We start from the raw sequence: 21,739 nt of genomic DNA on the forward strand, positions 1-21,739 counted from the left end.
CATTTCGTACACCGCACAAGCATGGGCAGTGGGCACGCGCGCTGCGTCACGTGGCAACGCCCCGTCCATTCGTTAGCGGCGGCGTGGGGGGGGGGCTCCCGGTGTGGCCCCGCCCCGCCTCGCGCCGCCTCGCGCGTCCTGAGTGGGAAATCCAAAGGCGGTTGGCGGGAAACGCGAGGGAAGTCGAGGAGGCGAGAGAAGCGATGGCGACGGAGGCCTCGGGCGGGTAAACCAAAACAACCACCAAACACACACAGTCGGCCTCGTCCGTGAGCCGAGCGAGGCGCTAACGTCGCGGCGGGGACGGAATGACGGCTGAGGGTTAATGATGGAGGGGTAGAAGGGTGGGTAGGTGGGTTGGGAAGATGGCGCGCGCCGCGAGTGGTGGGGGGTCAGTCGGGCCTAGCGTAAAACGCACATGGTCCAACGTTACGTGACATTAGTAATATAAAGTTGTCGTTGTGAGGGGAATGTTGGGTGATGGTGGTGGTTGTTGTTGGTGCTGCTGCTGGTATTATTCAACGGGCGCTACGCACGCGGAGACGGAGCGATACGCATGTGCTTGAGGCTCGGGAGCCGTGGGGGTTGTTTCGCAGGGGTCGGAAGCGAGAGATGGCGGCGGCCGCGGCGGCGACGGCCTGGGAATTACTTTAATTCTAATTTCGATTTAAAGCTTTCGTGACTGCAGGGATTCATCTCATTGGTTCTTTCGGTAAAGTCACGTAGAAGGGAAATAATAAAAATAAAACGTAATAAAATAAAATTATCACGACGTTTTGGCCACAACTTTTATCCAGCAGTGGATTGTTGCACGGCGGCTGAAAATTAACGGCTTTGGCTGCGGCATTCTTACATTCGCCGTATAATATTGTTGCGTGCATTCGAATGGTGTGATACCCTCACTTAGATTAAGTTAGGCACAAGTTACGTAGTGTTGGCCCGATCTCACTAACACGGGTTCTATTAATACGAATGTAACACCCCATACTATTACACAGTGCTCGTACAATACTAGAAGTGTTAACCTAATTAAGAATATTGTTAAACTACCTGGAGAAGTGTATATTTAGTCATGCAATCGTGTGTCACTTCTACACGTAATTGTGCACTTAGACCTGCTAAGACTCACTGAGGTGGGAGTGTGCAGGCGGCATTAGTTGGAATGTTTTGGGACGCATCAGTCACATGGATCGACCATAACTATTGATGAGTAGTAACTAACATGCCTATTCACAGGGTACTAATACCATAGTACCGTACAGACCAAGAATCGCAGCAATTCCGAAAATAATGTATTTATAGTCGTGTAAAATTTTATAACGCTCCGAATTTTTTTCTAAAATATAACGTTACAGTGTTTAGTACTGTCCTTTATATGAATACTGCTAATGGTAAGTGCGGTCTAAACTTGCAATCCAGTATTAATACTCCTGATTATTGTGTGGCGTCAGTTTTCTGTGTATATGATAGTTGCCCGCAAACATCAATTGTCTTCGCTTTCTGTTTAGGCTATACGGGGAATTTTTGTTGTCTTCTTATTCCCGTGCGCGTGTTTCGGTGGCGCGTTATCTTCTTCTTCCTCTAACCGTGTGCTCTGTTGTGTGCATGTGAAACTGTGTCTGTCTGGCAGTAAAGCGTTGCTGAGCAGTGGAGAGGTTGCGGGAGCATCCTCTGTGCCAGACGGCTCAGCCGTTGCCACCATCAGTAGTGCGGGCGCCAATGGTGAACCGGAACCTGCTCGTTCTGGGAAACCGGAACATGTCCCGGCAGCACCGTCGCCACAAAGGGAGAAACGCGCCGAGGAATCGTCAGAAATGAAGGGGGGATTGCCGGAGCAGCCCAAACCGGTGAAATCGGAGGAAGCTCGAGCCTTGGCAGAACCAAACAAACGCCAGGAACTGCTCGAGTTATCAAAACCGAAAGAGCCGTCCGAGTCGAAGGAACGGCAGGAAGCGGTCAAGCCTGCGGAGCCTAAATTAACGAGCAGCAAACCACAAGAACCACTCCCATTATCAAATCCGGCAGAATTGAAGGGACTGCAAGAACCAGTGAAATTACCTGAAACTAAATTAATGAGTAACAAACCACAGGAAGCGCTGCCATTATTGAAACCAGCACGATCGGAAGAATCCAAGGCGCTGCAGGAACCGGTAAAGTCGACGGACCCAAAAGTTTCGGGGGAACCAAATAAACCGCAGGAACCTGTGGCGCTGACAAAATCGAAGGAATCGGTAGACTTTAAGGTTTCACATGAATCGGTCAAGTCTGTGGAACCTCTCGGATCCTCAAAACCACAGCAGCCAGTTAAACCCAAGGAGGACACCAAATCGGATAAACCACAGGAGTTGGTAAAATCGGCAGAACCTAAGCAACTGGTGGAACAAAAGCAACGACAAGAATCAGTGAAATCTGCAGAACCCAAGGACATGGCGGTGCCTAAGACTCAACCTGAATCTGTAAAATCTTCAGAACACAAGAAAGAAGTGGAACGAAAGCTACCACAAGAACCAATGAAATCGGTAGAGTCCAAGAAAGAGGGGGAACAAAAGCAAACGCAACCACCACCGATGAACTCGACGGAACAAAAGGTGGTAGAATTGAAATCTCGTGACTCTGTAAAGTCTGCTGAACCCAAGAAAGAAGTGGAACGAAAGCAACAAAAAGAACCGGTGAAATCTGCAGAACACAAGGAGACGCTTGAGCCGAAGACTCGGCAGGAACCTGTTAAATCGGCAGAACCCAAGAAAGAGGTCGAACGAAAGCAACAAAAAGAACCGGTGAAATCTGCAGAAAACAAGGAAGCGGTTGAGCCTAACTCTCGGCAGGAATCGGTGAAATCGGCAGAACCCAAGAAAGAGGTGGAAGGAAAGCAACACAAAGAACCGGTGAAATCTGCAGAACACAAGGAGGCGGTGGAAGAACCCAAGGCAGCAGCACCGGTGGAACTGAAGGAATCGGAAAAGTCAAGAGAGCCAAAGTTACCGGCGAAGCACAAGGAAACACGGAAAGCGGCCATGAAGAGAGCAGAGCAAGCCGCAGAAAAGAGCTCGCACACAGACGCAGAAGGTTCCACCTCTGGTGTAAGCAAATGCATCATTGAGCAGTGCACCCAAACTCGATGCTAGAGGCAGGTCCACGCCCGAGAGATCAGTTGCGCAACCAAATCGCGCCAAGTTAATTGCGCAATCAGGATAAGAGTGTCTGGGAAATTCAAAGCCTTGGTATTATTTCATTGCCATAGTCTCAAAGTTATAAGACACTCCAAAAAGTTGTGCCTGTGTCAGTAAAGTTATTCTAATCTGGTCTCGCACATGCACACCCACTGGATGACAACACACAGCCTCGGCTATTCTTTCTTTTTAAATGCAATGAAAAATCTGGAAAATGCGATAACGACATTCAGTGCTAATAACTTTGTCTTTGAACAGTTCCACGATTTCGGCATGGGTAATCTTCCGTTGTAATTCTTTTTTTCTTTAATTTCATTCCAATTGTGCGTTCGGTGTTATTACATAAACAATCTGTTTGGAGATCTTAAAGAAGTGCAACTGTACCTTTACCTTGCAGGCAGCTGAGGAAAAAGAGAAGTCTGAGGGTAGTGGCTCAGTCACCGAAGCCAAAGTCGAAGCCAACACTTCTGAGTCACCGATGCCCGAGGGCTGGCGCCGTTTGGTGATGCAGCGGCAGGCCGGAGAGACGGCCGGCAGATACGACGTCTACATATTCAGGTGTGGTGCGGGCAAGGTGGGGGGGGGGTAGCAGAGAGTGATGGAGAAAAGTGAAACCCCCTCCTCCACTTGTTCCTGTCCTTCACAGTCTTGTGTCAGTTGTTGGACCCGCTTATTGTTTCGTGTTATCACATGTCATCCATTTGATCTCGGGTCATCCCGTGTAAGTAGAAGATAGGCATTACCTTCATTCAGTCTGCAGTCATTGCGCTGCAGTGCCGAGATGTTAACTTTCTTGCCTGGTATGGAGGAGGTTGTGGGTTCGATCCTGACCCTGACGATGCCTGCATATTTGGAGTTTGCATGTTCTCTCTGTCGCCATGTGGATTTTTTCTTTTCCCTCCATATCTAAAAACATGCGTTTAGAGTATTTGGCTGCTCTACATTTCCACGTGATAAGCCACTAAATTTAGCTATTATTTGTTGCGAGGCACTTTTAAAAAAGAGCTTTATAGCTCCGTGGCCCTTACCTGGTAAAATAGAAATGGTATAGTTCATAGTTTAGTAAATACCAGCCAGTCAGTTGCTTGCACTTTATTGGGTTGTAGCAACGCATGGTTGGTGCAGCGATTTCCTTCACTAAACTGTTTAAAAGTAAGAGTTTCCCTATTTTGAAGGTGGGGAAGTACAGTCTTCATCCCATAAGCTGCCACTACCTATTGTACGCTTGTTTGGGAGCTATGAACGCTCTACATAAAGCAACTTCTTATGCCACCCAATGGATTACCAAACTCAACGAAGCGTTATAATCTGTGACCAGTTGCTTTGCACGTCCGATTAGCACTGTTGGTTACGTACGGTGCAAAAGAAGATCGACATACAAATGCCGTAAAAAAGAGCAACCGAGAAAGTGTTCACAGCGTGTTCTAATACTGTGCCGATGCTGCTTGAGTTTAAAAGTTATTAACTCATGAAAAAAAATTCTCATTTAAACCTTCCCCCCCCCCTCCCTCGCAGCCCGAGTGGTAAGAAGTTCCGCTCGCGCCCGGAGCTGGTGCTCTTCTTAAAAACGCTGGGCGATACAGCGCCCTCCGCCGATGACTTCGACTTCAGTAGCAGCACCGGCAAAATGGCAGCGGTGGCCGCCAAGATGCGAGTTGCTTCGCCCCGGGGCAAAAGCGAAACTCGCCGGAGCAAGAGTCCCCGCGCCACCACCGCCGAGAACTCCCCATCTACCCCGCGCACGCCAAAATCTCGCACCTCCGCCCGGAGGAAGTCTCCCGCCTCTGCCACCAAGAAGGGTGGAGACGCAACGCCGCCAGCATCGTCGTTGGAAAAAGTGGGGGGGCGGCGGCCGTCGCGAAAGACGGCGGCAGTGACGGCCGAGGTTTCGCCTTCGCCGTCCCGAAGCCGTCGCAGCCGCAGCCGAGAGACGTCGATGACGCCGCGTAAGCGAGCAAAGCCGACGGCGCCCCGGGAGAGCAACGATGGGGGGGACGATGAAGACAAAGAGGAGGAGGAGGAAGCTGTGCCACAGCGGCACCACGGCAAGAAGAGGGCGGTGCTGAGCAGCGATGACCGCGAAGACGAATTGTGCACGCCCAAGAAGCGGGCGAGGGGTCCGAGCGCCGGTGCCAAAGAAGAAACGACCGGTGATGGAACCTCAGCGGAGGTGAAGAAAGTTGGAAGCCCAGGTAGCGCCTGATGACTCCCGTGTGCCTGGATGTTGTGGTGGTGGAGCCGCCGGGCTTTATCGCCGGTGGGATGAGGGAGGAGCGGGGTCAGGTGGTTGCCCGTGCGGTTGGCCCCTCGTTGGCGCCGAGGGCTGCGACGCAGAGAATGTAGGCGACGCGACGAGAGTGGTGCAGAGAGACGCGTCGCGGTCTCACTCAGGTTGTGTGTTCGGTGTGTGGGAGGCGCGTGCAGTGTGCGGGGTTTGTGTGTATATTTAGTGTGTGGAGTGTTGTGCTATGTGTGGTGTGTGTGAGTGTATTTGGTATGTTGTGTGGTATGTGTCCATGTAGTGTATGTGCAGTGATTAGGGGGTATTCGGCATGTAACGATTAATATATTGATTTCTATCGAATGTCTAATTTGAATTCAATCTCATGCATTGCTACAATGGCTTTTAAAGGGCCACCCCTGCCTCTGTCCAGGGGCGGCCCGTCCATATTGGCGAACTAGGGCGATCGCATAGGGCGCCAAGTTAAATGGGGCGCCAAATTCGAGGAAAAAAATACAACTAAAATATACAAATTAAAGACCGAAGATATTATTTCAATCCCCGTGCGCATAGAGGGAATATGAATTATTCATTTCTCAACATTTCTGAGAATGTATTGGTTGGACCTACTGACGGATGGACAAACCGAATAATTATGCCTCTATTTAAAAAAAAAATACTCTTAAAAACATTAAACGTAAAATAGGGGCAAAATGTTTCCCAGTTTACCAAAAAAACCTCCGCCTCGAGCTGACCTTGGGGTTTGGGGTGGGGGCACCGGTTGCATGGTTTGCCTCAGCCGCCAGTTGCTGGCAAGCTAATCTAGGGCCGCCCCTACCTCTGTCCACCGAGCAGTGTGAATTGGTTCACCAGTCGATCGGTGGGTCGCGTATGGTCGGGTGACGTGTGAATACTTCCACCTCTTCCAATATCAGTGTCGAAGAGTAGGCAAAATATACCTTGACATGAAATGTTATATTGTGGAACCACTAATTGTTACAGGCCTAATGCCTCGATCGACTAGCTTGTGTACGTGTTCTGCGTGTGTTGTAAACGGTCAGACTTGGTGGAGATCACACGGCAAGCCCCATGTATAGGCGTGTAATGATACGTTTGATTTATCATCCATCGCTCACGGTTAATCGGCATCCTTATCTTACCCATTCTGCTGTGTGTGTGCGCGTATGCCAGCGGTATTGTTAAGTGCATTGATGAATCGTGGGTTAAATTGGTCTCCTTGTACGGGAGACGTCCTGTAATGTAGAAGTGATTGATGTGTCGAGGTACACCACAATCGGCTGTGTCGCTTAAATTAAGGACCTTTCCACGTTAACCGTTTCTGCCGTGGTTTTGCACCCCGGGAGTTGACGTCTTATTGATCGTACATTTTTCAGTGGTAAGGACGATACTGATGAAAATGGACACACGGATTGAATGATAGAATTCGGAAAACGACGATACTGATTGTCACATTTTCTTCTTAATCCAGGTCCACGCCTTTCGAGATCACTTGCGCAACCAAAATCACTCGAAATCGTGCAACCTAATCACCCGCAGCAGCTTTGTCCACATCTGTGTGAGTAGTTGTACAACAAAAAGACATGTCTGAGTGTCTATATCTGGATTGTAACATTTTTTTTTTACAATTCAATAACTGTAGCGTGTGGTGATGCGATACGTTGCTATCATTTCTCTGAGCAGATCGATTGTTGTGAGTAGTCTATACTGTGAGCAATCGGTTGCGGAGACGTCCGCGCATAAACGATTCGGTTGCGTGCAACCAGGTTGCACACAACTGATCGCTCGGGTGTGGACGCAACGTAACTAACGTCGAGTTGTTTTTTTCCACAGAACAAAGTTCGCGTCCGTTGTTTATACCGATCACGAGTAATTCTTGATTCCGCATCCTAACCCCAAAGTGATACGCTGCCCGTGTACAGACCTTTTGTCAATCCACTGCTGGATGAGGGCCGCCGCACACCGTGGGCGTTATTTGGTGATGCTTTAAGCTTTAGGATAGTCGCGTGGTGTGGGTAAGAGTTTGAGGAATGAATTCCACTCTTTTAAGAATGGAACGGCAACTGCGTCGTTGGAACGGAATGAGCGTTTTTCTTGAAGCATTCACAGTGCGACGTCGCATGTCCGACCCACTGGCGACTGAAGCATAGGCGGATATGTGAAAAAGTCAAATGCCACGTGAACGTTTTTAGATACTGCCAGATTTGCGCCGTTAGTGGCAATTAGGGTTACTGCACACAAATCAAGCGCAAACTTTTAAAAGTCGGGATAATGCTTTACTGTACTTAAGAGGTAAGCGATTGTAGGCTAGATGAAGAAGACATGACCGTGCGATAAGGTCAGATTTACAAACACCAGATTGTAATCGACCGTTGCACCCCCGCACACAGCTACTGACTGCTTCACTGGATGTAGGCAGTTAATTGGGCATCGCGGATGTTGGACTGTATATACAAAATCGGGAGTGTTAGAAGTTTGGGGCCACAGCTGTGTAGATGGCCGAGGTAAGTCTCGAGTGGATGGGGGCGGGTGGTGGTGGTTCGTCAGAATCGTAAGATTTCGGTGCCAAATTATACTTTCCCCACCCCCCACCTGTCCACTGTCTTGTACGATATTTTTCAAGTCCTTATGTAATCTTCTCCCACCCCTCCATATAATAATTTAGTATAATTCCATACCATTTTCTTGGCGAGACTGCATTAGCAGTGTTTCGTAACCGCAAATAACAAAAAACACTGCGTCCTTCAATAGCCCTGCCCTAAAAGGAAATGCATATGGTAATACACGGCGTGATGAACTGCGATGACGAAGGGGCATTGCTTGAAACGTCGCTTATGATATCTTCCTATTAGGGTAGCATCTTGCTTCACGCGTTGAGTTTGTGTTAGCATGATTAGATGTTGACGTATAGTTTTTGTTTAAGTCATCACAAGACTCGAGGTCTGTTCTTTAATTTGTGTTTCTTTTGCATGTTGTTAACCGGACAAATCTGGGAGCGTCGTCAGGTCCAGTAGAGTTACGTTCGTTTGTTTCTCAGTCCACTTGTCCTGATGAGGGTAGTGCTGGTGGCTGCATGTTGAGTATGGCGGTCCAGACTTCCCTTTCCCTGGCGACAGACTCTAGCTCTTCCTGGGGGAATTCCCAGGCCAGCCGAGTGACATCGTCCCAACAGTGTGTCCCTGGGTCGACCGCTGGGGTCTTAACCCAGTGTACAGACGCTACATTATCACATGAACAAGTTGGGAAACATCCATATTCATATATTGAGTTGGATGACGTAGCTATGTACACGTTGCAGTCCAGCGATTTCAATGCCGAGGGTTGCTGGATCGCATACGGGCCATGAGGATGTCCCAGGAGATGGATTCTCAAACCCATTTGTGCCGACATTGAAGTGTCCTGCCTGCCATCGTGTATGCAAGGGGTATTCGACTAACTCCCCTTTCTTCCACATCAATCAGAACCATCCTTCAAATGGAATTGGCCAAACATCCAAATGTACGAGGACTCTCTCGATAGAGTTTTAAGACTTGGGCGAGGCTTTTCCGGATAAGTAAATGAAAATTATTTTTGCTATTAAAAAGGTAACTTTAAATAAAAATGAAATGGGGGGATAACAAGACCTTGTGATTCGTAACATGAATCATGAAATGCAAAAAAATGTTACGTTACACCGCAAACAACCTTGATTACTACAAAGGATAAAGTGTTTTTCTATATTCTTGGTTCTTTCGGTAAAGTCACGTAGATAGAAAATAAGAAATGTAAAAATAATGAATTGAAAATAAAAGCTTTTATTATTTAAAATGTATTAAACATTTTATTCTTTTTGTTATATGTCTAAGTGACTTTACCGAAAGAACCAAGAATATTCCTGCAGCCACAAAAGTTTTAAGTCGGTGTTTTTCTACTCAATTTTAAGTGATGGTCTGGTGTATTGCTGGTCCGCAGATAATGGTGGAAAATCAATGTTCCCATGGCAGAGGCTGGTCTACTCATAACATCTCAACGCATGAGCCACTACTGTAACCATCACCAAAGGGGGTTGATGTTTACGACAGGACCAAGGTGAACCCTTTGTCATGAATTTAACTCGTGATGTTGTGGTCGATTCCACACTGTCTGCCGGGCTCATTTTTACGATGAAATCCTTATTTTAGAATTGCCACTCCGCGATAGACTTATTTTACTAGTAGACACGTAGATCAGTGTTTCACTAATTTTCAGAGGGTTGGGTGGGGGGGGGCACTTTTGCCGGAAACACATCAGTGTGAGGGCCGCCACATTTGAAACCATTGGGGTTTGACAACATGATGACGGGGGTGGGGTGGGGGGTGTTTTTACATTTGTGTATTGTCGGGGCCCGTACGTCAGGGGCCGCAATACAGGCCACCAGGCACCACCAGTGGCCTGCGGGCCTTGCAATGAAGAACACTGGTGTAGATCGACGTAGTTTGACGTTTTTTGCGAGCTAAACAAACGTATGCGCCGTCTCGTAATTTGTTTTCGACAAAAAAAAATCAATCTGACTTAAGCCCACGACGAGTTGTGATTGTCCCCCCCCCTCCGAGCCCGATACGAATGCCGTACATTTAATTCTTTATTCCAGCTCTTGGAATAACAGTTTGCGAAAGGACCAGCGGCATGCGCCGTTGGAAGAGGTTAAAGAGGGTTTTAGCACGGGCCATGCGTGATATCTCGTGGGACCGTCCACCCCCCCCCCCCCCTAAACATCGCGGCGTCTTGGTGAGAGATGTCCCCAACAGAATTTTTTTGAGGCGTCAACACGTCAAAACGTGATGTTCGAGAGCACAATTGAAATGTAACTGGGGAATTCTGAAGAAATAATGGTAAGATTTCGATGTTATAGATCTGTTGTGTGGACACTTTAACCTCCTGCATTTCCCTCTCGTTGCCTTGTGTGTGTGTGTCTGTGTAGCACCGACTGCTGTTTAGCATTGTTTAATACTGAAGGGTTCTAATAAACACATTTTTAAACGTATCCAGTTGTGTTTGCACGTGATGTGTTTCGCTACGTAACCAGTGTGCCTAGAGGGGAGAGCGCTTTTTAAACGACGCGTTTCTGCCCGCTTTAACACGGTTTTTAAAAACACTGGTCGTTCGCAAAGTGCCCAAGGAGCTCGGAGAGAAAGTACGAGGTCGTCGTTGCGTTGAGAGAGACATCAAGTGGAACGTGTGGATGATTGGAGAATGTGCGTGGGTTGCAATGTCACAATTCGCACTTGGGGAATACAATTTTAGCGCACTTGGGCTGGACACGTCGCTCGCTACCTTTAGAAGGGACAGCAAATGGCGGTGGCGTCCGATGGTCAGGAAGAGAGAGAGGATTGACGAACGTTAATCCTCGATTAACGTTCGTTCGTTAATCGAGGAGCTGCAGTAATGAGATCGGCTGTTGTTAGGTGGACTGGCTGCATCACTGGATTTTGATAGGTGGCCGATGGCTTTGGGACACCTTCATCCAGCAGTGGACTAGATTATAATGTGCTGCTTTGAAATTTGCCTACGAAATACCGCGATGTGGATCTGGACGAGAACGCGAGTTAAAACGTTTAATTTCTCATTTTCGTATCTAATTGCATCCAATCAGTGTGCATTTCACGGTAATTCTCCCAAAGCAGTGTGGGTGGGGCACAATTGGTTGTGTGCAACTTGCTTGCAAGCAAACGAATCGCTCCTTTGTGGACATCCCTTCAACCGATTGCGAGCTGTTGCGCAACCGGTTGCTTCCTATAGAGATCGACTACTTTCAAGAGATTTGGTTGCGCAACTGACGGCTCGGGTATTAAAGGGCTGACGCAGCAGTGAAGCAACGTGTCGCTCATCGCAGAGTAAATCTACTTTAGAAAGTTTGCTTTTTTCAGCCCAAATACCGTCAACTGTGTGCACCGACGTGCAACAATTTATTGTATCTATTAGATTGCACGACTTTGCCGCGCTGTGTTGTTAGAGGGATCTAGGTTATAACTTTAAACCACAAATTGTGTTCACTCAGCCCATCAGAATGCCCCAGATGGGCCAATAAAATTGAGTTGCCACTTTTTAGGAAGTCGGCAGATGGACCCGTGCGCATGTCCTGGGCCATGCCAGAGGAATGAGGAATTTCCACCACGGGCTCAAGGACATCTGGTTGGAGACTGACGAGCCATCATTGCTCAACACTCGGTTGATGTTTTTCGAATTGATTGCTTAGCCGAGGTCGTGAAATCTCATTTCAGATGCTTCATAAAACCGAAATCTAGAGGCGACTGGGTGGCTTCGGTCAGAATGCTGACCTGGCACCACTGAGGTAACGGTGTTCGAATCACGGCAGCCCTACTCAAGCGGTTTCCGAGGGGACAGGCATCCATGACGTCTCCTGACCAAACCCCGCTCCCACGTGGCTGCCATTCTTTAATTGTGTTGGTGGGGGGCCCCCACCTAAGACCCCATTGAAACCCAACATGGCTTGGTGTCGACTATCTGTTGGCGTTTGCAAGCGAGAATTTCATCAATGCTGCTTGCAGCTGGGGTTTGGCATCGTCCCCTGCCTCATGATGCCGAGCAGAAATGGGTGAGGTTCAGGACTGTGGCTCGTGCAGCTGCTGTGGCTGCATTGGGTACGTGGTCCACAGCTTCCCAAACAATCTGGCTGATGCAGGAGGTGTTCCAGCTAGCCGAGAGAATGTGGCAGGCCCCTTGTCACCGCCTGCAACATCCCACACCCGCGCATGAGGAGGCTTATAGTAGTCAACACCCAGAGGTTCGGAGAGCCGTGCGACACTGCAAGGATGAGCAGTGGTCGCGGGTTGCTGCGGGTGTGGAAATTGCCTCGGCAAACTCGCGATCGCAAATTACGCTTTAATTACATTGGGAGGAATTGGAGCTGGTTGGAATTGCCGATGACTGGGTACCAACGGTACCAGAGGTGTCAGAGATCGGCCTCTGTGGAGGAGGCTTGTGAAGGACGCTACTGGACAGTTGGAGGCAGTCTCCCTCCAGCAACAAAAGGGCAGAGCGATGCTCACAACGATGACGAACACCGCCAGGAGGCTAAGACACAGCAAGTTGGCACAGCGGGGAGCACAGGTGGTGCATCTGCCAGTCAGCTCGGCTAACCCTGCGTGTGTCTGTGTGCTGTTTGATGTTCGTGTGTGTGATGCACGTCTGTGGTGTCACGTGGTGAACACATGCAGGGATAATGAGGGCGAGTGTCCGTCCTTTGCGAATGAGGAAGACCAGTCCATACTTCTCCCGTGCGCGCATGGCCAATGGTATAGTCACTTCACACAGCCTTTCACCCATTCACTCAGTCAACGCTCAGTCTCTTACTGTGAAAGGAGGGTGCGCACGGTTTGGAGATGTAAACTACCTCGCCTGGTGTACAGAAGGTCGTGTGTTCGATCCCGAACCTGACGCCTGCTGCTGTATATTTGGAGTTGTATTGTTCTCCCCGTGGTCGCGTGGATTTTTCTCTGGCTCGTCCGGTTTTTCCCTCCACAATTAGAATCAACATGCATTTAGAGTATTTGGCTGCGAGAAATTTCCACGTGATGAGTCACTTCGTTGAGCTATCATTTGTGGTCATGTCACTTCTACAAAACAGCTATACAGCTCAGTGGGCCTTACCTGCTCAAATAAAAAATAGTTTCATTTACTCAACTATTCACCCTCTCAGTTACTCAGGTTGTCCTTAATGCTCACCTAGTCACCTTTTACCTCTTCCAAATTCATTCTCAGCCTCTCGCTCATTCACCCGCCTCTACACTCTTTACCTGTACGTACTGAGTCAATCGCTTACTCATACTCACCCACTCACCCACACAGTTGGCGAGATGCGGTGCCAAAGACGATAAACATGCATGCACACAATTACCGAGTCTATCACCCATTTCCTCAGCCAATACGTATGAATGCATGTTGACCTTTTTTCACACCGTACGTAGCCCACCGTGCTAATCGGAGGTGTGATAATGGTACTAATGCTGCTGATGGTGGTGCTGATGATGGTTGTAGTGATGGTGATAACGGTGCTAATGATGTATGTATGTTGAACTTATTTCTTACCGTGCGTAGCTAACTGTGGTAGTGGATGAAAACGCCCGGTCTCTCATTCTCACCCACCCATGCACCTATTCACTTACCTACGACTCTCACTCATTCAGCCTCAAATTGTCATTAAACCACTCGCTCACCCATTCACCGACTCATTCACCCGCTCCCTCACCCACACAAAACTCGCCCAATTGGTCTCTAATTCTCACCCTCGTGGTCGCTAATGTGCATTGTACAATGTGGAGAGAAAACGGTCCACAGCACAACTGGAAGACACCGCGGCTTAACAGTGGAGCGAGCGGCTCACAATCAAGAGAGAGGGCTTCTAGTTCAAATCCTGGTTAGGGGTTGACTTAGCCCATCATTCCTGGTTGTCCTACGAAGAGACTCGCCCCCACCATAGGAATGTGGGATTTCCACCTTTGGCTCAGACCTGTAAACAATAGAAATACAATTTTAACTTTTGCCACACGGTAATCCATAACCGCTCGCCAATGGAGAGAGTTGCGGGAAGAAGAACCAGAGGCAATCAGCAAAGGCAGCAGCAGCCAGGCAGTGATCCGGCGCTACGAACAATTGCACAAGCTCTGCTGCCCTGCATATATATTAAGAGGCCAGGCAATTAATGTGCGTTCATACGCGTGGGAGAAAACTCATAAAAACCCACGGGGGGCTTGTGACCTGAGAGACACTGCGTGGCCGCTAGTCGACCACGTGGTGGGACTGCTGCCCCCCCCCCCCACTCGCCGTGTGGTTTCGCCCCCTAGGGCTCGGCGCCCTTCACAGGGCGTCCTGGAGGAAGTGGACCCCTCCACGCTCCCCCTTCAACCTCGTGCAGGAGACACTCTTCCACGACCCCTGGAAGCTCCTGGTCGCCACCATCTTCCTCAACAAGACCTCCGGTGGGTGGGCATCGAGGTGGGGATGGGAGGCGGAGGGGGGACGGCGGTCCTGCCTAACACGTAATGGCCGTTTAGGAAACTGGTACCCCCCCCCCCCTGGTTATGGAACTCCCTACTGGTGCCCCCCCCCCCCCAAACTGTTTATGGAACTCACCACTGGTCCCCCCCCTCGGTTATGTAACTCCCCACTGGTGCCCCCCCCCCCTGGTTATTTAACTCCCCACTGGTGCCACCCCCCTGGTTATGGAACTCCCTACCGGTGCAACTAAGTGGCTCTGAGTTTGGGTGTCTGTCTCTATCATGGGGTTCATAATGGCTGTGTCAGGGACACCAGACGAGTACTGCTGATGTCCTGCATTCGAGTATAGCTCTGAGTCTCTCTCAGGGAAATCATAACGGCCATGTCGGATACACTCAGCAGCACTACTGAGGTCCATGCTTCCAGCTTTGGGCCTAGGTGTTTCCCTGTCGGGTAGCTAATAATGGCCATGTTGTAGATACTTAAACAGGTCCCTGCGGGGTGGGCTGGTAGGAACGAACAAATGAATGGCTATAATAAAATGAAATGGCGGGGGTACGATACGAAGGGAGAGTTTGAGGCCTAGTTCTAGGCTTGAGGCCTAGTTCTAGGCTTTAGGCCTAGCTGTAGGCTTTAGGCCGCTGTAAGTTAATTTTGAATTTAAATGTTTTAATTTAAAACTATCTCAGGGAATTATAAGGGAATGTTACACTTGTTTAGCCAGGAAAGCCTCACTGAGTCTAAAGGTTATTGTAGGGTCCTGCCCAGTGTTTGCAGTAGGGGGCGATGTTGCTACACCTAATCGGACATCGGACGGACGGACGATATAATCTATTGTAGGCTGGTTCACTTCGTTCCTACCAGTACAAGTAACGCCCTCCATCCCACCCCCACCTCCTCGCCCCCCCCCCCCTATTCACCCCACCCCTCCCCCGCCCCATCCCGGTGCAGGCCGCCAGGCCGTGCCGCTACTCTGGGAGTTCCTCGAGCGGTTCCCGTCGGCCGAGGTGGCGCGGGAGGCGGATTGGCGAGAGGTGGCGCGCATCATGCAGCCGCTGGGCCTGCACGCGCTGCGCTCCAAGGCCATCATACGCTTCTCACGTGAGGCCGTGCGGACGGCTCCTGAACAAAACGCGCAACTCGAGACAATAATTCACGTCGAGGATATGAATAACGAAACGAACAAGCAGTCAATTCGGCTCGTTCAAATTTTCGTGTCGCTCTGCCGCGTAAAATAAAAAATTCAAGACAAGCAAACTCTGGACTAATCTAGATTTGAAGTTTTCGTGACTGCAGGGATCCATACTCTTTGGTTCTTTCGGTAAAGTCACGTAGGTATAAAATGCAATATTTGATATCTTAAAAAACTCATGTGATAGACAAAAACTGATGCCAGATTTGGAATCAGCACCCCAAAATTACCTTAAAACCGTTGGAATACCTTATGCCAGAAAAAGTGTGTTGACCAGTGTAAATCCACCCACGGATAATTGAAAGTGTAAAATGTAACTGACTTGAAGCCTCGGCTGCTGGAGTTGGGTTGTCTCTGAAGAGTTTAATTTTTTTTCCTTTTTTCATTGCCATCTTCAAATTCCCAGGCGAGTTTCTGACGAAGAAGTGGCGCTACCCGATCGAGCTGCACGGCATTGGGAAGTACGGCAACGACTCCTACCGCATCTTTTGCGTCAACGAGTGGAAAGAGGTGCGACGCTCCTTTGCTTCATGGCCACACGAGCCCCCCTTGGAGGAAGTTTTAAGGGCATCGCCAGCAACTGGCAACGTTTGCCGTGCAATTTCCTTTTTGTAACGAAATAAAAACCTTGACTTTGTCCCGAAATGAAAGGAGAGCGGTACAGTCAAGGATGAAATGTACGGGGAAAAATAGAGAAAAGGACGGAAGAGGGAAGGGACGCCAGGGACGGAAGTCCGCATGATGGACAGAGAGGAGGAGGGCATGACTCAAGATGAGTAGCAGGGAGAGAGGAGGAGGAGGAGCCCTGGAAAGGAAGCTGGGGAGAAGAGGAGAAGGAATGAGTCAAGATGTTGGGGGGGGGGGGATGAGAGGGTGAGGATGATGATGAGAGGAGAGGGAGAGAGAAGGAAGGAGTGAGCTGCAGTCAGTTGCATGGAGGAGTGGCGTCTGTTTTCATAGCGGGCGGCAGGGTGAGGGGAGGGATTCAGAGTGGGGGTGGCCACACAGGAGTCACATGAATATGGATGTCGTGGCCAAAAACCTCAGAAAAATGTTCTGACTGGACAAACCGGGAGTAGTCATTGTCAAACTGTACTTCTATGCTCCCACGTACATGTTTCTGCCTTAATCAAACCCATTCTGACCAACGCGGTGACGTATGGTCAATGACTCTCACCACCCGCACGGCGTAGGGACGCACTAATGCTGTCGTGGATTGACAAAGAAGGCTCTACGTGCACAAGAACATTTAAATTCATGGAAATAATAAAAGTGACATTGATGGTGATAGTAACAATATTGTCATAGGTGATGATGTATGTTAAACTTCTTTCACACCGTGCATAACCAACCGCGCTAATCAGAGGTGCGGGGGAAGGACAACATATTAAACACAGAAAAAACTGTTCTAAAGAAATTCGTTTTCAGTATAAATTTCAAAGCGCATAGCTCCAGTAGCTTCCTAATATCGGGAGAGCGTTCCAGACGGCCGCAGAAGCGCAATTGAAAGCACGCGATGTGGTGACCATCTTTGTTCGACGGTTAGCCAAAAGCCGCTGAGAGGATAACCGAAGTTTTGCATGATGGTTAACGTTTCCTGACGAGATCAGCAAGGTATTTGGTTTCATTTATGGCAGGAACTTTGTGTGTAGTGAGTGCGACCTTATGATGCCGATGACGCCGCTGATAAGACTGACAAAGATGATAAATTTCGATTTAAAGCTTTCGTGACTGCAGGGATTCATCTTCTTGGTTCTTTCGGTAAAGTCACGTAGAAGGGAAGTAATAAAATAATAAAAATAAAGCATAATAAAATAATTCTCACGACGTTTCGGCCACAACGCAAGCAGCAGTCCTCAGGTGAAGACCAGGTCTGTCGGGGAGACAGCGTCTGAATGAAACACCACCACGCTTGGAGCGTCTATTTAAGCTGGGTTGCAAATTATTTTGTCAAGGCGCCCTTCCCCCCTTCCAACTCAGCTTAAATATATGCTCCAAGCGTGGTGGTGTTTCATTCAGACGCTGTCTCCCCGACAGACCTGGTCTTCACCTGAGGACGGCTGCTTGCGTTGTGGCCGAAACGTTGTGAGAATTATTTTATTATGTTTTATTTGTATTATTTTATTACTTCCCTTCTACGTGACTTTACCGAAAGAACCAAGAAGAGGAAAGATGATAAAGATGATGATGCTGCTGCTAATGATGATAACAGATCATGATGATGACGACGATGGTTCTGACAATGTCATTTCAGGTGAAACCACATGACCACAAGCTCACAGACTATCACCGCTGGTTGTGGGAAAACCACAAGAGTCTGGGACTTGACTGATGGACTCACTCGCCCTCGTCACGGGAATGAGGAATTTCCACCACTGGCTCAGCTTTTGTAAAACGGGAGATTCTGTGCTGCAGGCATTTAAAGATGTATTAATGAATCCATTAAAAGCGGTTCTTCCTCTTGCATCGAATTGTGTGCTAAAAAAATGTTTAAAAAATATGTTTTAGCAGGTAAGTCTGACTGAGCTATGTAGCTATTTTTCAGAAGCGACCTGGCCACAATTTATAGCTAAACGAGAAGTGGCTTATCGTGTGGAAATGTATAGCTGCCAAATAATCTATCTAGATTTGAAGTTTTCGTGACTGCAGGGATCCATACTCTTTGGTTCTTTCGGTAAAGTCACGTAGGTAGAAAATGAATTAAATCACGACGTTTCGGGCGCAACAATCTAAATAATGCTTGAAAGTCGAATCTGTCTCTACTGCTCACAACCGGTTGCAGATACGTCCATGAATGTACAAGCGATTCAGTTGCACGCAATCAAGTTGCACGCAAACTTATCGCCCAGGTGTGGGGACCGACTTTACTTTCCCGCCATCTCGCTCTGGAATATTTCACTGAGGCTATAATACTGTACACCATGGCTTGCTGCACTTTTAAAACATTTGTATACCCTCTTTACCTGGATAGACTTGGATGTCGTGCGAATGCGGAATTCGAAATGATCGGAAACATGATACTGTACCGTGATGTTTGATCTCGAAGTTAAACTCATACTCCGTGATGTTTAAAAAAAAAGTATGAAAATTGTCCACTTGTGTTCTGCTTAACAGGCGACCAATATAATCCATAATGTCGTTTTTTTTGGGTTAGATCATGTAAATATAAATTGGTCGTTAAACCCGCCACCACCCGACACAGCCCAATTTGTAAAGTTTGTCACGTAAACAGAACATGCCAATTCGTTACTAGTGTAACTACTCGACGACAAGTTATATGAAGAGCCACTTTCATTTGAGGACCCCCACAATACGGGGCCCTAGGCTTTGTGCTTCTCTTCCAGTTTGTATCTTCTCTCCACTCCTCGTGCTCTCCCCTTATACATCCCTCTGCTACTTTTATGGAATGTACCCTCAATGTATTTCCTTTAGCCAATCGCTGTCCTTTCTCTCGAACGGATCCAATGCATCGCCTCTGGGTTACACTTTGTTTCCCGTCTATTCTCATTCAAAACTGTTCCTCCAATCACTTCAAAGGCCTGCCTCCTGACCAATCCCTGTGGAGGCCTCTGTCCACCAATCAGAGACCTTGGTTTATCTTTGAATAGCCGTTAGGCTGGACATTGGCTTAAGGTCATTGTCGGTCATTACACTAGTACAGCACTCGGGCGAGTTGGTATGCTATACAGTGGTACCTCGGTATACGTCGTTAATTTGTTCCAGAAGGGGTAGGACTTATACCGAAAATGACGTAGACCAAACTAACTTTTCCCATAATAAATAAAGGGAAAGGAAATAATCTGTTCCAGAGTATACGACATTATATTTTATATGGCATATTATACATTAATGTGGTTGTATAAAATAGTTTAGACACTACTTATTACGAAAATGCATACATAAATTTAAATAAATGCATAAAGTAAAATAAATTGAAATAAAAATTACATTTAACATCACTTTACCTTGCTGAGAGGAGTTGATAGCCTACGAGGATGGTGGTGAGGAAGGGGAGGAGTCGTGAACGGGGTAGACGCGGTGACTCATCCCGACCCATACAAGTTCTAGCAAGCGCGTCGTATCCCAAGCAAGACGTCGTATCCCAAGCAAGACGTCGTATCCCAAGCAATACGTCGTATCCCAAGACATTTTTCTCGTCAAAACACGACGCATACCAAATTCGACGTATTCCAAAGCGGTCGTATACCGAGGTATGACTGTACTAGTATATTTCGATTTAAAGCTTTCGTGACTGCAGGGATTCATCTTCTTGGTTCTTTCGGTAAAGTCACATAGAAGGTAAATAATAAAATAATAAAAATTAAACATAGTAAAATACAATTCTCACGACGTTTCGGCCACAACGCAAGCAGCCGTCCTCAGGTGAAGAACAGGGCTGTCGGGCTGTCATTCGGACGCTGTCTTTCCGACAGCCCTGTTCATTTCCCTTCTACGTGACTTTACCGAAAGAACCAAGAAGATGTACTAGTATAATCATCAGGCAGCAGTCAGATTTGTGGAGAAATCCTCCTGTTTCATTCCTTATCGGGGTAGATTGTGAAGACATCACTTGTGTTCTGGGCAAAAAAATATAAGTTGAAGTTTGGCACGAATTCCTAACATCAACGGTTAAATTTCATGATTGTGCTTATTTGGTGAGGTGGATGGTGCGTGTTTATAATGTCTCAGAGACTTTATTAAAGACGAGTTTTGAATATATGTTGAGTATTCATTTTTATTATTGGAGTCTAATCTTATCGGTAGACAGAAGCGGTGGTGGGGGGGGGTAGATTCAGACTAGTTGCCCAATGTGTAAATCAAACATTCTTCGATTTACATGTGCTATGAGAAAGGGCCATTGCCTGAAACGTTGACTATTATATTTATTTCTCCTTTTAAGGCCACGCACGCACAGTGTTGCTGCATCTGTGAAAAAGAGCTTTGGGGCCGTCCATAAATGACGTCACGCACCTGGGGGGGGGGGGGGGGTCAGACATTTGTGACGATGTGTGACGAGGGGGGGGGGGGGGTTGAGAAATTTGACGTCACATCAAAATGCGCAACTTTAAATAAATATAGACGACACGTTCTATTTAATTAAATAGATTTTTAAATAAATGTTTTCTCCTACAACATCAGAGTGCAGCGCCACATTAAATAAGCACTACAATGACAATAGTTTAAAGCGATTTGAAGCATGTTTTTGCGACCTAACCCAAAATAAACCTCCTTTATTACGTATAATACATACCTGTATAATACATACCTGTATAATACATACCTGTATAATACATACCTGTATAATACATACCTGTATAATACATACCTGTCAACCCCCTTATCAGTCGCCCTACCTTATTACAGACAAATTCAGACCTTATTGGTCAATCCCGTTCCCTTATACATCTCAACGTTCATCCTACAAAGTCCCATCATCATCATCACAAGGGAGAAACACAAATAGACACACAAAAAAATGCGCCCATATTGAAACGGCTGTATGCCGTATTGACCTGCAAACTCTATTTTCCTGCAACAAAAATGCGGGGGAAACCACATGGGTTTACAGGTATGATAATATTAGTGGCGAAAGCCTACTTACTAAACTTTAAGGGGTGTCAGTGCCGGATTAAGCTAGTGCAGGGCCTGTAGCATATAATATAAAGGGGCCCTAAATAAAAAAAAACGTCAATATTAAAACACGTACATTTTTACTTGCATTGTAAAGTAATTGTATTTTTTCATTTTCTATACATCCAGATAATACGATAAATCGCTAACCTTCAACACCCAGTCGTTCATAAAAGTTTAAGGCAGTATAGTACTATAGTAATATAGCAAGTACTGAATCACTGAACCGAAATTGATAGCTTGAAAGCATTTAGCGCGGGGCCCTTGAAAGTGGGGGCCCCGTAGTATATGCAGCTACTTTTGCTACGAGGATAATCCGGCTCTAAAGGATGGAATAAATTACAGATTTGAAGTTTTCGTGACTGCAAGAATCATACTTTTTTGGTTTTTTCGGTAAAGTCACGTCGGTAAAAAATGAAATAAAAATGAAAAAAATGTAGTTGTTTTTCCTTTTTATTTAATTTTTTACTTACGTGACTTTACCGAATAAAACCAAAGAGTAAGGTTGGTATATATATATCGGTTGCTTAA

General features: G+C 47.3%; 1 protein-coding gene across 1 annotated transcript; it reads left to right on the forward strand.

Annotated features, from left to right (window-relative positions):
- The first annotated feature begins 66 nt into the window (after positions 1-66).
- On the forward strand, positions 67-20,296 carry MBD4 (methyl-CpG binding domain 4, DNA glycosylase). The gene is made up of 9 exons (XM_078614340.1): positions 67-226; positions 1,631-3,080; positions 3,568-3,728; positions 4,686-5,367; positions 12,596-12,683; positions 14,232-14,366; positions 15,337-15,486; positions 15,984-16,087; positions 17,832-20,296. The coding sequence occupies exons 1-9, from the start codon at positions 204-206 to the stop codon at positions 17,907-17,909; spliced, it is 2,871 nt and encodes a 956-aa protein (XP_078470466.1). The 5' UTR covers positions 67-203; the 3' UTR covers positions 17,910-20,296.
- Positions 20,297-21,739: the final 1,443 nt, after the last annotated feature.

Source organism: Lampetra planeri, chromosome 44, assembly GCF_965212315.1.
Source record: "Lampetra planeri chromosome 44, kcLamPlan1.2.h2, whole genome shotgun sequence".
Taxonomy (NCBI): Eukaryota; Metazoa; Chordata; class Hyperoartia; order Petromyzontiformes; family Petromyzontidae; genus Lampetra; species Lampetra planeri.